Below are 16,246 nucleotides of genomic sequence, written 5' to 3'. Positions count from 1 at the left end.
TCCAGGAAGCGGATAGAGGATTTAGGAGAGAAACCAGAGCCTTTACTCATGTACGTGCTCGTCACCTGTCTTTACTATGTTCCTCAATCATATTGAACAGTCTACCATTCAGTCCCAAGAAGGCAAATGGCCACTGCAATGCTCTTGACCGCCGAGAGTGTAGCCACACTTGGAAGCCCTTCCCAGGCAGGGCAGGGGTCCAGAGCTCCCTCACATACCATCTTCTGTGTTCCCATTTGGAGATATTATACCAGCATTAAAAGAGGTTTTTAAGAAGAAACCACAAGCTCTCCTGATACCGTCATCCGTTCGACACAATTTTGTTTTCACCTATTATCTCTTCGTCAGTTCCTTTCAACTCTGTGCTGGGCTTGGTGATGCAGGCTGGGGCTTCCAGGAGGAATAAAACACATTCCCTATTTTGGGGTGATGGCTTGGTCCAGGGTAGGGGACACACAAATGAAGAGATCACAGAAGGCTCCTCCAGGGGTTCGGCTTTGTGGGACTTGGTCCAATCTGGAGGTTTAAGAAGATATCGTGGTAGAAATGACATTTTGTGTTCAGGCTTCAAGAATGGGCAAGACTTTGCCAATTGAGAAAGCTGGAAAGGCATTTCAGACAAAGGGAACAGCATGAACAAAATATGGAGGTATTGAAAGAGCATTACAATCGAGGTGTCACACATTCACATAGAATGAGAGAAGCAGAGCAGGTGAGGACTCAGCCAGCAAGATAGCGTGAGGCCCCTTCTGAGGGGCAGCTTCAGTGCAGCTCCTGTCGCTGTTTGTCACGTGGGAATTTGGTCCAGTGTTGGTCAGTATTTATATTTTTAAGAAAAAGTAGAAATCTGGACGTTTATGTGAAACCTCCGGACTTTTAAACGCTGACCAACAATTAGAATTAAGCATAAAATGTAGGCCAACCAAAACATGTCTTCAGGTGGAACTTACAATTTGGGCAGCCTTACATCCTGGATCTTGTCTTTGCGTTTAGAATTGTAATTATAGTCTAGGCGCAGTTTTTCCCCCCCACTTAACATGTCATAAATATTTTCCATGTTTATGTAATCCTTTAAAAGCTATTTGCAGTGATTACATAATGTTTTGGACGTGTCATGATTTGCTCCCTCTTTCCCTCCTGTTAGAAATCAAGGTTTCGGGGAGGAGTCTGAGACGCATTCCCGCCCTGGTTCATCACTTCATTTCCGTCAGGTGGGCAATGCAGAAGAGGAGCCACCGAGAAGCATCAGATGCACCTTACCCAGCCCCTCCTGAGAGCTTCAGAGATCTTAGGATTTCAGCACAGGAAGTGACCTCAGGGATATCTGTTCTCATCCTCTTGTTTTTCACGTGAAAAAACTTAGCCCTTGTCCTAGGTCCCAGGGCAAGTATATAATGATCCCTTTCAGGTAAAAATGATCAAACTTCACTGAAGTACATGAAGAAGAGTTAAAGCATTATTTGTTTTTGCATTGGAACTGCACTGAATCTATACACAATTTTGGGGAGAACCGACACCTTTATGATGTTGAGTCTTATCCAAAAACATGCTACATGATGATACATTTTTTTCTTAGATTTACTCCTAGGTAATTTATATTTATGTATACATCATTTTTGTTTCTTTGTTTTTGTTGCTATTGCAAATGGATTCTTTTGAAAACTTGTGCTTTCTAACTAACTGTGGCTGCTTTAGAGAAATGCAGTTGAATTTTGTACATTGGTTTTGTATCCACTCATCTAATTTCATTCTTTTCTTAATAATTCTTTTTTGGTTTTCTATGTAGACATATATGTTCACCTGCAACTAAGAATAGTCTCTCCACCTTTCTTCTTTTACATTCCTTTTTCATGTCTTATTGCATAGGTTAAGACCTTGAGTTTGATGTTCTATAGAAATGCTTGATACTTGATTTTAAAAGGAATTCTTCCAGATTCTCTTCATCCTTTAGGATTATTATTGTGGGTATTTTTGATAGATGCTCTTTATCAGGTTAAAGAACTTCCTTTCTATTCCTATTTTGCTAAGATTTTTTAAAACCATGATTGGATATTGAATATTATTGAATGTTTACTTTTTGCATTTATTAAAACAATAAATTTGGGTTTTCTCCTTTAATCTGTTATTGTGGTAAATTACATTCATAGATTTTTTCTAAACCAAAATGATATTCCTGGGATAAACTCAACTTGGACGTTACTTATTACTAAATATTTAGGACTCTAAATTTCCTTTTAATTATGCATATCCTGTTAATACATTCTTTCATATTTCATATACTTTCTCTGGGCTGTATTCTGGACAATTTTTTCACTACGTCTTCTATCAGCTGTGTCTAATATGCTGTTTAATACATCCATCCATTTCTATTTTTTATTTTTAAAATGATTATACAGTAAAATTCACTTTGGTTGGAGAGGATGTACACGTCTATGAATTTTAACACGTGTGTAGATTCATGTAACAACCACCACAATCGGGATGCAGAATTGTCTCATCACCCCCGCAAACTCCCTTGTGTTTTTCTTATATAGTAATGCTGTCCCCCAAACCAACCTGTTCTCTATTGCTATAAATTTGTCACTTATAGAATGTTCTATAAATGAAGCCATATAATAGATATCCTTTTTAGACTAGCTTCTTTTACTCACCACAATATTTTTGAGAGTCATTTAAATAGTTGCACGCTCTTCCTTTTTCATTGCTGACTAGTATTCCATTGTATGGACGCATACAGCTTATACATCTATTGACCTACTGAAGGACACTTTAGTTGTTCTCACGTTTGGCATCATGGGTAGAGCAGCCATAAACACTTGTTTTATGTGGACGTAGGTTTCCATTTCTCCAGGGTAAATGTGCAAGAGTGGGATTGCTGGGTTCTATGGTAAGTGTATGTTTGGCTTTTAAAGAAACTGCCAAACTGATTTTCAGAGTGGCTGTATCATTTTGCATCCCCACCAACAATATGTGAAAGTTTCTGTTGTTCCACATCCTTGCCAGCACTTAGTATTGTAATTTTTTTTTTTTAATTTTAGCTCTTCTAATAGGTGTGTAGTGGTATCTCATCATGGTTTTAATTTGTATTTCCTTAGTGGCTAATGATGTTGAATAACTTTTATGAGCTTACTTGCTATCTGTATCCCCCTCTCTGGTGAAGTGACTGTTCAAATATTTTACATATATTTTAATTTAGTTGTTTGTTTTCTTACTATTGAGTTTTGAAAATTCTTGACATATTCTGGATATAAGTCCTTTGTTGGATATTTGATTTGCAAATATTTTTTTTTTAATCAGTGTGTGGCTTTTCTTTTTATTCTTTTTAACAATGCAATTCTCAGAACAAATGTTTTTACTTTTAATAAAGTCCACTTTATCAATTTTTATAGTTATGCCTTTGATGTCATGTCTAAGAGCTCTTTGCTTAACTTCAAGTCCCAAAGAGGTTCTCATACATTTTGTTGCAAAAGTGTTATCGTTTTATGTGTTATGTTTAGATCTATGATCCACTTTGAGTAAATTTTTGTAGAAGGTATGAAGTTTTGGTGGAAGTTCATGTTTTTGCACATGATGTTCCAGCACTATTTGTTGAAAAGACTCTCCTTTCTCCACTGTCTGCTTTTTTTGCAGCTTTGTTAAAAATCACTTGGTCATATTTTATGTGGGTATATTTCTGGGTTCCTATTCTGTTCCATTGATCATGTCATCAATCTTCAGGCAATATAGCATGCAGGTTCCTCTTCCCTTTGGTTTAGGATGGTGTGGCTAACCCTTGGGCTGCAATCCTGTGACACAGTGACCTGGAGTTGAACAGTCAATGATGTCATGAAGTGTGGACAGGCACCGTGGTATGTAGCACCATCCTCTGAATTGCACAGACAGATCTTTTCTCCCTTTGATCTTTCTCAAGGTGGTTTCCATTTGCTCTCAGCTGATGAGAATGCCCCTGCTGACCTGGGCCTGGCCAGACCCACTGCAAAGCTGGTGCAATGTTTAGAGAGAAGAATGGTGGTAATAAGAAAAGTAATAATCAAATGGGAGATTTTATAGTGCATCTTTTTGGACTCTCTCCACCACCTCCTTTCTTTCTCCCCTGGTGGTACCCAAACGCCTCGTCACAGTGGGTAGGATTCCGGTGTACTGAGGGCTTTCTGGAGGGAGAGCCCTGATGGTGCCACCCAGAAGTGCAGGAGAGGCTAACAGTCCCTGGGGTAAAGTCTCTTGCTGAGGTGACATTCGTATAACATAAAATTAGCCATTGTAAAGAGAACAATTACATGGCCTCATATGTCCACAATGTTGTGTCACCATCACATCTGTCTAGCTCATCTCCCTAAAGGAAAGCCCGTACCCACTGGTCAGGTGCTCCCCATCCTCTCTCCCCCCCCACCACGGGGTAAACTTTTAGGAAACAAAAGTTGGGGAGCGACCTCGAGCCGGGGCTCCTGCTTAGATGCCTGCACAACGTCCCCTTTCCTGGGTGTCTTGCCTTGCGTGACGCCCCTTTCCCTCACTCCCAGCACCCTGAGCTCACACCTCCCTCGGAAGGGGGCAGGGATAAGTATCGGAGTCCTGCCCCAGGCTCTGCTCTTTAGAGCAGGGCTTCTCAAACTTTCCTGTCAGAGGAACTCCCCGGGCTGTGTGATTATGGAGGAAGAGAACGGAGGGAAGCTGCCACAAGTCCAGGAACACTGAGGATTGCCAGAAATCACCAGAAGCTGGAAGAGGCAAAGAAGGATCTTTCACCTTAGAGCTTTCAAAGAGAACGTGGCCCTGCCAGCACCTTGATTTGGACTACTGGGTTTAGAACGCTGAGAAAATGCGTTTCTGTTGTTTTAAGTCACCCACTTTGTGGTATTTTGTTACAGCAGCCATGGGAAACCAATGCACTTCTCAAAAAATATTTGTTAGATGGATGGATGAATGAATGAGTGTGTGTGTGTGTGTATGTGTATGGATGACGGATGGATGGATGGATGGATGGATGTGTGGATGGGTGAGTGGATGGATGGATGGATAGATGGATGGATGGATGATGGATGGATGGATGGATTGGTTGATATATTGGTGGATGGATAGACGGGTGGGTAGCTGGATGGATGCACAGATGCATACATGCCACTTCTTATAGTGGTGCGTAACGATCTGTAGGGTTGGTCTGCCACTGTGAGTTGTCCAATCACAGTCTGTATCTTTATGTCCGGGTATCTCGGGCACTTGGCAGGCCACGACATGTGTGCTAAGTGGGTACCTGTGGGAACCTGGGTGTGCAGTGCCGGTGACCAGCGGGCTCAAAAAGACCTGCCTTACACAACGTGGCACGAATCACACTCTGAGCCCAAGGTGTGGTGGCAAAGGAGCGTGGGAAACTGTTCAGACCATCCCGGGCCGCCTGCAGGCAGCAGGAAGAGGAAAGCCTCCAGGGAGGAGGTTCTGAGCAAAGACGCAGACACAGCGCCCGGCTGAGGGCCGGCGACCGGCTGAGGGCCGGCGACCGTCAGAGCGTTGTTTTTGCCTCAGAAATGGGACCAGGGCGGCTCTTTCTTTCCCGGCTGCAGAAACTAGCAGGGAAGTTCCTGGAAACCATTGTGATATTTCAGACTGTGCCCTCGAGGCCTTCTTGGAACCCTCCGGGACACTGAGGAGCAGCCCCGTTTACACAATGATAGCACTGTTGCTGGTGAAGTTTTGTTTCTGTGGTGTGTGTGTGTGTGTGAGTGTGGGTGTGTGTTAGTGTGGGTGTGAGTGTGTCAGTGTGTGAGTGTGTCAGTGTGTGTCAGTGTGTGTGTGTATGAGTGTGTGTGAGTGTGTGTGTGTGTGTGCGTGTGTGTGAGTGTGTCAGTGTGTGTGTTTGAGTGTGGGTGTGGGTGTGGGTGTGTGTGAATCAAAATCAAAAGTCTTCTAGTCTCGAAAGCCATTGAATCATCCAAAAATATTTCTTCAACATCTCTCAGGAATTAGCCCCCCCGTGGAGACTGCTGACGTTCTAGAACTGGAGAATCAAGAAATCTACCTGGTACACGTAGACTGGAGGCAACAGATTGGGGTGAACTTGCTCCCTAAAGGTGCAAAAACAGGGAAAGGAGACACTGAAAGCCAGCGGGCGCTGTGGGCTCCAAGCGTGTGGCCTGAAGTTTTTTAACGCTTCCAGGGCGCTTTCTAAAAGCCTGGGCCACGCCCAGGGCTGGAATTAGTCAAACATCTTTTCAAATGTTTCGGGTTCAGCAAAAACCCACCTCTATTTGCCAAGTTATTTTTCTTTTAATTATTAAACCTGGGCGTATTCCAAGGGAAATTTAATCCTCATGTTTCTGATTCATCTTTATACTTAATTCATCAACGTGCTTTATAAGCACTCACTGGTGTCTGAGCCGCCTTCGGAATCTCTTAAAAAGGCTTTCCTCTCCCCCTCCTCGATCGCCCCTTGTAAACAGGAAGTTGAATTTTGCCAACATTGAATGAACTTGAACACCAGAAGGACTGAGCTCAGCTTGAAATTCAGGACCTTGGAATTTCAAGAGGGTTCTCAGGGTGTCCAAACATCCTCTCCCCTGCTGTTGCGAGCAATCTCAACTGCGGAGCGACAACTGGAAGGAAAAATCCAGAATGTTAGCAGAGCAGCTAGTGGGGCCCCCAGTGGCACTCGTCCGGTGCTTCAGCCAGCAGTGCCAGCTTTAGGGGAGGGGTGCATGTGACATGTGACAATCCAGAAGTCTTGCCTCATGTAGGGTCCTGTTCTCAGAGAGTGGATCTGAAGTTGAGAGGTGAAAAAGCTAATTACGATCTCATTGTTTTCTGCCCAGAGGCGTAGTAAAGGCCCTTAGGATCTGTCCCCAGCCACCCTCACTCCTCATACGGGATCTGGAGACCCAGCCTCCCTTCCCATGTCTGGGAGACCCTAGTGCCTCTTCCTACTCCCTCCAGGTTAACCAGGAGTCCACTCACCCACCAGACCCCTGTGCAGGCCCCACCTCCTCCAAGAAGACTTCCGTCCTCCTGGAGCCCAGGTGGCCCTCTCCTCTCCTGGCCAGCTCCATTCAGTCACCAAATGATTCTCTCCGCGTATTTCCAGGCGGGTACAGGGGCCAGTAGATCAAGCAACAGGATACCCAGGCCGCCCAACTTCCCAAACGCCCCAAAGTGAGTCATTTTGCTTCTCTGAGCCTCTGTTTCCTCACCTGTAAGTAGTCTTACAGGTCTTCGAGGTTCTGTCTGATGTGATTATTCCATGAGTCTAAATGTAGAATGTTCTGGTGCAAGTTGAGACGCTGGCAAAACCGCCTTTCCTGTCACCGATTGCGTGGTTCAAGGTCTTGAGAACTGTTTTAGGAGACGCGCGGCCTTCTAAATGGACCCCTGCCTTTTGGTTCCTGTGCTGGAACAAGGTGGGAGTGGAGACTTTGGATGTGAACACATGGCACGGGATTTCCCTGCGATTTGGGTGGGGGCTGGGTGGGCCTGAGACAATCGTAGACGCTCTGCGCGGGTCCTATCCCTGGAAGCCTGGGCATTATGGGTGGTCGGGAAGGAAAGTTTTCCTCTTCTGCACCTCTTGCTCTGTAGAAGGCTGTCCCATGTGCACGGTGGCACCAGCACTGTGAGAGAAAACAGGGCTATGTGGTGTGTGGGGGGAGGGAGGAGATGCTAGGGGGAAAGTGGAGGGGAGCGGCAGGTGGGGGGAGAAGCCGTGGGCCCCCAAATCCTTCATTTCTTCTCCAATATCCACAAAGCACTGTGTCACAGGAGCGCCATTTTTCCTACCATGAGGCCAAAGGGGTTTGTGGAGAGTCCCTTAGGGGATAGTCCTTAGGGGAAGGGAAGAAGGCTGCCCTGTACCCGGCAGCTGCTTCTGGGGTGCTCTCTGTCCCCAAGGATCCCCACGGAGCTTCTCAGGAGACGGGCAGTTAGCCACCCTGCCGACACTGCCTTCTTGGGGACTTTGTCCTCTCAGGCCAGGCTCCTGGTTCCTAGAAGGAAGCTGGGGCCCTGGAAATGGGGCAGGAGCTGGCTGCCCACACTCTGTGCTGTCAACTCTTTATTTGTTGGTGGAGGCTGGGCAGGGGGCTCCAACGGTTTTCAATTCCTTCTGTGAGATTCCAGTCAGGTGATGTTCCAGCAGGAACTTCTTCCCCTCTGAGATGGAGGAGGGATCTCCAGTCTGGGGGACCAGTGCACTGAGGGGCACGGTCCCTGCAGACACACAGGATCTGGGGGGGGGGCACAGAGCTGGCCTGCTCAGCTCCAGCGTCTCCAGGCCTTCCGCCCATCATGTGCCAGCACCCCACTTCCTCCTAGGCAGGGCCTTGGATTCTGATTCTCACATGGGGCTCAGCAACACTCTGATCCCCAGAAATGTCAGCACAGGCCTTCTACTTATTTGTTCCATCATACCTGTGTGTGTGTGAATTTTGAAAACCTGTCAATTTAATTTTTTGAATGGCTGATGCCTTCACGTGGTCACAATGTTTGAAAGTAAGCAGACACAGAGCCGCAGACACAGAGCCACAGCCCCACATGTTCTTCGTCCCCAGCCAGCCCCCCATCCCTCTGTCCCACCAGGGCCATGTGCACATGCCAGCAGATGCCTTCTGTGCCCCTCCTCGCTCCACACCAGGTGGCAGATACCACGGCCCTAGGGCCACCCTGCTTTGATCACACCACACTGCTTACCTGGGTGTCTTCAAAACAGACACAGCCTGCAGACTGGCTCTGAAAATGGACTGTGGGTGGGGACAAATGGGGCTCACGCTGGATGAAGTCGGGTGTCCTCCCCTCCTCTAAGGCCGGTCTGAGTGCCCCTCCTCCCTGGCCTGGCACATGGTGCTCTGGGCTTCAGGCCCCCGGCCGTGCTGTCAGGGTCAGGCATCCCTGCTGCGATTCCGGGGGGCCCGGCAGGGTTTGATGTGTGGGAATTTCCTGCTTGATCCTGTGCCGTTACGAAGCCTCCTCTTCTCTCCAAGTGCCCTTGTTGGGTTGTTTTACCCCAGTGAGAAGGGGCCGAGCATTTTCTTCAGGCTCTTCCTCAGCTGCCCAGCCAGCCCTGCCCCTGGCTCTGACCCCCAGAGGAGAAAGGGGTGCCCCTCTCCGTGGTCTGGGAAGGCTGGTCCCCTTCCTCGTGCAGTGGTCGTAACCACTGTCCTGGCTCCCAGGGCTGTCGGGGCTGGAGGGCCTGGGCCCGTGGAGGCCCCCACCCTGTACAATGGCAGTGCCACGCCGGGTATGCTCACTGCACAGTGGGGCTGTGTGCCCCGGAGACAGATGTGTGGGGAGCACAGGTGGAACAGGGCTGCACGTTCTGAGCGAGGCCCGCAGGGCGGACACATTTCACCTTCATCGACTTGTCGCGTCCAGGATTCTGTTGTGTAGACTTGGCTTCTGCCTTTGAAGTGAATGGAACATTAGACGTCCTTTCCTGGCGACATGGCAGGCAGGAATCAGATTTCACCCTTCGACGCGGAAATGGGGCATTTAGCACTTGTGTGGCCTTCACCTTCTAGTAAACCCAGCATCTCTGGACTCTACCAGGTTTGGAGTCCTTTTCTGTCACCTCGTTCACTCTCCGTCTTCCCCTTGGCAGAAAACAAGGTTTGGATTCTTCCTCCACCTTGTGTACCTTTCAGAACCGAAGCATTTAGTCACTCGTTCTTTCGTTCGTCCCTTCCCTGAACTAACAGGCACTGAACTGCTCCTTGGAGCAGATATTCAGGGAGGGGGCCTGAGGGAGAGACAGCTATGACTGTGACATGTCACTCATTCTGGGGGCAGATGCACCTGGAGGGGACAGACTACAGGTCAGCTGTCAGTGATGGGCAGGGACAAAGGTGGGAGAGGAAATTCGCCCAGGACGGTGTGCTGTGCGGTAGGGGGACTCGGGAGCGTGGGGAGAGCTGGGGATGAGGTCGGGAGAGGTGGCACTGGGAGTGAGGCGTAAGGGTGACAGAGAGGAATTCATCCAACACAATCGCTGTGCAGCCTTGCTGTGTCGCAGCTCTCAGCCCTTCCCAGCAACATTGCCAAGTCAGTGGTCACTAGTCACTGGTCATCCCTGCTTTACAGCCCAGGACACTAATGGGAGTGAGTTGCCAGCTATTGTTCAGCCAGAGGGCCCAGAGCCAGTCTTGGTTCTGGGTTCCCCCATCCCAGCCTGGACTTGGACCCGGGTCCCCTGATCACAGCCAGAGCTCAGGCCGGTGCCCTGGTCCCCGCCTGCCTCATTTCCTGCTGTGCCCCATCAAAGCTTCCCTAAGAACCAACCGTCTGAAAGCAGTGCGTCTGCTGGCAGCCTGCCCAAGATCTGTGTGGCCACTGCTCTGCTGGGGCGAGACACTCTAGGCCAGGGGTGTCCAAACTTTTCTTACCAAGGGCCATATGCGGTAAAATACACAAACAGCCGGGCCACTCACTCGAGGTGAAGTACATATTGTCTCACCTGGTTTATTTCAGTAAACTAAATACATTTTTGGAATTTGCTGCGGGCCAATTAACAATGGATCACAGGCTGCAGTTGGCCCGCGGGCAGCAGTTTGGACACCCCTGCTCTAGGCCAAGGAAAGAGGAAGTGACTTGGTGCTGGCCTCAAAGATGAGACCAGGGTGCAGGGACGGGAGCCCTCTCTTCAGAGGAGCAGGAGGGACGCAGATCAGCATATGGAAAAAGTGTGGACAAAGCTCCGCTGGGGTGGGGGGTCAGCAAGGGAGATGGGGGCCACATCACGCCAGGCCGAGCAAGGATTTTGAGTCTCATTTCAAGGATAACTGACCTTTGAAAGTGTCTTAGTCAGCTCGGGCTGGCATAACAGAAAACCACAGACTAGGTGGCCGCACTTGCCTTACATGTGATAAGGACCCTTGGACGCCAGCATCAGACTCATCCTCCTCTGCTGTGGAGGGGGAAACAGAGAAGTGCTTTTCACACGCTTTTAGAAAGTATATATTTTGTGTGAGCACAATCATTCTTTCTTAATTTTTTGTTTCTCAAGCGCTGTACTTAGTGTTTATGTCAAACTGAGAAGACAAGTTCTTACAGAACTTTCCTCAGCCCCTCTCATCTACATTTCAGAGGTGAAAAAGATGATTTCTTATTCTAGAGTTTGGGGTGGGTAACATTCTATTTTTCTTATTGTGCTAAAATACAGATAACATAAAATTTACCATTTTAACCATTTTTAACTGTACAGCTCAGTGGCAGTACATGCATTCATGTCGTGTAACCGTCACCACCACCATCTCCAGAACTTTCTCATCTTTCCAAACTGGAATGCTGACCCCACGAAACGCTAACTCTGCGTCTGCTTATCTCACTTGTAATAGCCCTCCAGATTCATCCGTGTTGTCACAAATGGCAGGATCTCCTTCCTTGTTAAGGCTGAAAAATATTCCACTGTGTATTCCTGCCCCAATTTCTTCATTCGTCCATCCATTGACGGGCGCTTAGGTTGTTTCCAGACCTGGCTGTTGTGAAAGGTGATGAAATGAAAGTGGGGATGCAGATGTCTCTTCAGATGGTGACTTCATTTCCTTTGGATAAATACCCTGAAGTGGGATCGTTGGATCATAGCGTAGTTTCATTTTTGAGGAATCTCCACACTGTTTTCTGTAGAGGCTGCACCATTTTACATTCTCACCAACGGTTTACAAGGGTTTTCTTTTCTCCACATCCTCTCCACACTTGCTATCTTTTGTTGTTTTGATGCTAGTCATTCTAACAGGTGTGAGGTGATATTGCATTGTGGTGTTGATTTTTTTTTCCCTGATGGTGAGTGACATTGGACACCTTTTCATGTGCCTGTTGGCCCTTTGTATGTCTTCTCTGGAAAAATGTCTATTCAGGTCCTTTGCCCAAACTGCATGATATCGCTCACGTGTGGGATCAAAGAAAAGGAAAAGTTGAATGCACAGAGCAGATTGTGTAGAATGGTGGTTGCAGGGGCTGGTGGGGGCTGGGGGAATGGACAGCTGTTGGCCAAAGGGTACAAAGTTGCATGTACATACGGTGAATAGTCTAGAAACCTGAGGTTGCGTGTGACGACTGAAGTTAACACTGTACTGAATATGGGAAATTTGCTGAGCGAGAGAGAAGATTTCAGGTGCTCTTACCACACACACACATGCACACACAGGTCACTCTGTGAGGAGATATGGAAATTAGCTTGACTGTAGTAACCATTTGCTGTGTAGGTGTATATCAAATCATCACGGCATACACCTTAAATATGTACCATTTTCATTTTAAAGCAAACCCACTAACCCCACCCTTGGCACCCACCCTTCTACTTTCTATGAATCGACTGCTCCGGGGACTTTGAACATAGAACTCTCTTAGGTAGAAACCTCCTTGAGTGGAATCACACAGTTGTCCTTTGGTGACTGGCTTATTTTACTTAGCATAATGTCCCCAAGGCTCATCCACATTGTAGCCAGAGTCATTTTTCAAAGAAATGCTACCAGGTCTCCCAGTATAATAGTTAGGAAGGGAATTGGGGCCTGGAGCCCCCTCCCCCAGGTCGTCCCTGGGGTACCTTCGCAGAACCCCAAGGCTCCAGGAAGTTCCACTTGATAGATATGGTTGGATTAGAGACTCACTAGCGGAGAGGTCGGCTGCCCGTGGGGCCAGGCCAGGTGGGCAGGGCTGGCAGAGCAGAGCGGGCGGCCGCTGGGCACTCCCCGTGGGTAACATGAGTGCTCTGATAAGCCTCCACAATGCTGGGCTGGTGACGGATAACAGAGTGGCCTGTCCCTTGGGTCAGGTCACTGACAACTTGCATTTGGACGGGGGGCCAGGAATGGGTCCCGTGGGAATGTGACTTAGTCCCCGAAAGACCCGTCAAAGGGGAGCTTTGTTCACGCTCCAGGGGAGGGGGTGCGTACAGGAAAGACTTCTTGATTTTATTCTTGCACCAGCCGGGATGGAGGTGCAACCTGAGCGCCCAGGTGTGGCCCAGAGACAGGTGATGCAGGAGGACCCCTCCTGTGGGTGCAGCCCAGGAGGCTCGGTAGGTCCACGGGAGTCCCCACCACCTTTGGCCCCAACACTTGACCTAGCCCTTGGCCGGCAGCTGCCACCGTGGCCCTGACCGTCTCCTGTTCGTTCAGGGCAGGCAGCGAGCTGGCCCCAGCTCTTCCTGCTGTCCTGGCTCCTGGTCTTGTGGGAGGAACTGAGTGGGGCTGGGTGGGGGGCATTAGGACCAATCAGAGGGGGCTGTGGTCCCACAGAGTTCAACACCAGCTGCAGTGGCCACCAAGAGTGTGGGTCAGTCATGGGGATCAGGTTTTAGCGGTTTTTAAAAACATTAATAGGCTTTTTTTTTTTTTTTTTTTACCGTGGTTTTAGGTTTACAGAAAAATTGAGCCAAAAGTTCAGAGAATTCCCATACACCCCTTTCTTCCCCCAACACAGTTTTCCCTATTATTAATCTCATACAATGATGTGGCACATTTGTCAGAATTAAAGATCTAATGCTGATACGTTATGAAACCCAAGGCCACCGTTTACGTGAGGGGTCACTCTTGGTGCTGTACGTTCTATGGGTTTGGACAGCTGTATAAGGACACATATCAATCACTACAATGTCACACAGAGTACTTTCACTGCCCGAGAAATCCTCTGTGCTCAGCCGTTCACCCCTGTCCCCAGCCCCGGACCCCACTGATCTTTGACTGTCCCCATAGCTTTGCCTTTTCCGGATGTCTCACAGTTGGCATCAGACACTAGGCAGCATTTTCCGATTGGCTTCTTTCACTTAGTCAGATGCATTTAAGTTTCTTCCATGTCTTCATATTTTAAAAGCTCATTTCTTTTTAGTGCTGAAGACGATTCCATTGTCTGGGTGTCTCACAGCTTATTCACCCATCACCTACCAGAGGACAGCTCGGTTGCTTCCGATTTTTGGCAATTATGAACAAAGCTGCTATAAACATCTGTATGCAGCTTTTTGTGTGGACATGTTTTCAACTCCTTTGAGTAAGTACCATGCAGTACGACTGCTGGATTGTAGGGTAAGAGCATGTTTAGTTTTGTAGGAAAGCGCAATTTTTTCATCTGAAAAATAAATGATGACATTTTTAAATGGGGAAAAAAGGTCTTACCCTCTAAGCCACTAGGATGAGGTTAAACTGTCTCCTTCACAATTCTGACCTGGGAAGTCTGTGTGCTTCCCAGGGGACCAGCCACCACAGGCAGGAGAAAGGAGGGCTCCGTAGTTCTTCTGGACCGACCATAGCTCCTTCCGATGCTCACACCGCCCACCACTCTGCCTGAGATGTTCAGGGCCAGCCCTGTCCCCAAGTGCCCCTTCATTGTCCCGTCATCCCTGTGAGAACCCCGGGGCATCCCACCTGGCCTGGATACTTACCTGCTCTTCAATTCCTCTTCCAATAGTCTCCATCCTCAGCCTCTCCCACCTGCCCACAGCGGCCTTTGGAGCTTACACCAGGCATCAGCCAAAGCTCTTGGCTTGGTTTGGGTTCCCCAGAAAGCCGAGCCTGACATGAGGACTTGGTGGACTTAGTAGTTTATTTTGGAAGTGATCCCACGAAGGCCAAACTGGGGGGGGGGAGGGGCGAGGGACAGGAGAGAAAAGCCACAGCATGTGCTTCCACGAATGGGTGACTGTGGTGTGCACCTGGGACTCTATCCCACTGGGGACCCTCGGGAGAGCTGTGCAAAACACCCTTCAGACCTGTCCCCGAAGGCTGGCGCTGGGGTTCTGGTCTTCATTTGCTGGCCCTGCCCTCGTCGGGGGTACTGAATGGCAGAGACTCCCAGGGGCCCTGTGGACACGCTCAGCCCAAGAAACCCCAGGGAGAGGTGCAGAGAGAGGGGCACAGAGGTGGGTGAGGGGTGCGGGCCTCTCCTGGACAGGTCCCTTCACACTCTTGGCTGGCCTGAAGCTGCCTGTCCCCTGGGCAAGCCTCTGCCCCTCCAGGTCCCTGTGGCACTGTCTCCTTTCCCCATCCACCCAGGACCTGGAAGTGGGGGTAAGTGCCCTCCTTGCATCTCTCTCCTGGCTCTGACCTTGAGCCACCAGACTGTGCTTTCGGTGCTGGGGTCATCTATAGACCCCAGGTTGTCCCTCATGCCTGGAAGACTTTTGGCCCTGGATTCACTGTTACCTGCCCTTCAGTTATTATATATCCCATGGCAAAGCCTGGCCTCCCAGACTAGTCACCTTCTCTCCTCTCCAAATCTGTCCCCCTTCAGCCTCCAGCCCCACTGCAATTTCAAGCATCAGCTGATTCATCACCTCTAGCACCCCAATGCCCTCGAACCCCCCTTCCCATCCCTCCCACCCTGCCCACGGTTCCTGCCCCTCGCTCCTCACCTCTGTACTCGGTTCCGAGACCAGCCATCGTCACCACTTCTTTGCAAGCTCCTTGGGGCCCTTCAGAGCCACCTCTGCCTTGGTTCCAGCGTGAGCCAGGCTGGAGGAAAACAGCCAGGCTGGTCGTGCCACCTCGAAGCCATGGTCACGGGCCTGCAGGCGTCTGTGTTGCCCGGCCAGCTGACCTCGTGGATCAGGCGTCTGCTCTCTCCACTGCCCTCCCCAGACCTCCAGCTCACTTAGCATGACCATCCCTGTTTCAACCCTGACCAGAAGCCATCAGAGGAGTCGCACTCCACCCACGTGAGGTGATGCCTGCCTATTCCAAGAGAAGGCTAAATGCGAGCAAACAAAGCACAAAGCCGGCACCTAGTAGGTATGCAGGCAATGTGGCCGGTGCTTTTGTTCTCACTGCCCCTCCCAGCTCTTCAGCAAGACCGGCAGCCCTCACTGGAACCCACGCCTCCCCCAGCCCCTGGGAAGGAACGAGGGCCAATGTTCCTGGAAGAAATCCATGCTTTATTTATCTATTTATCTATTTACCCAGCCACACATCTATTTATTTTCAACTCTAACATCGTCTCATTAGGGAGGCACCAAGAAGGAAAAAAAAAAAAAAGTGAAATTGATACGGGGCGCTTTTCAAGTGGGAAGCCAGCTGCCTGCGGCCTCGGGAGGGAGGCTGCGTTCTGATCTCCTTCCAGTGAGTGGGTACCCTGGGGCTTCTGTGGAGGGTTTTCTAAGATCCTTCTCCATACCAGGCCAGCCACCTCCGTCCTTCACCACATCAGGGGAAGGCTGCACGCTGCTTCAAAGTCACAACAACGCTCTGCAATTGGAAACATGCATGTTTTGCAAAGTATCAATTTAGCAGCTAGTTCAATTGGCCGGGCTGGGCAGGCCAGCTGGATGAGTTTCTGTTCAGGA

The 16,246-nt window shown here is 49.1% G+C and overlaps 1 protein-coding gene across 2 annotated transcripts in view; it reads left to right on the top strand.

Annotated features, from left to right (window-relative positions):
• Positions 1-13,954, top strand: part of LTO1 (LTO1 maturation factor of ABCE1) — a 90,090-nt gene extending 76,136 nt beyond the window's left edge. The window contains exon 5 of one of the 2 annotated variants that reach the window (XM_074336864.1): positions 13,801-13,954. In XM_074336864.1, coding sequence (XP_074192965.1) covers positions 13,801-13,806 — 6 coding nt within the window. In that variant the 3' untranslated portion in view covers positions 13,807-13,954. Of the gene's footprint in view, positions 1-1,144; positions 3,309-13,800 lie in introns of those variants that run through there. The other variant, XM_019755669.2, reaches the window with a different exon arrangement.
• Positions 13,955-16,246: the final 2,292 nt, after the last annotated feature.

The sequence above is a fragment of the Rhinolophus sinicus genome, linkage group LG06 (genome assembly GCF_036562045.2).
Source record: "Rhinolophus sinicus isolate RSC01 linkage group LG06, ASM3656204v1, whole genome shotgun sequence".
Classification (NCBI taxonomy): Eukaryota; Metazoa; Chordata; class Mammalia; order Chiroptera; family Rhinolophidae; genus Rhinolophus; species Rhinolophus sinicus.
The sequence above is the reverse complement of the archived record's forward strand: the minus strand, read 5'-3'. Positions and strand labels throughout refer to the sequence as shown.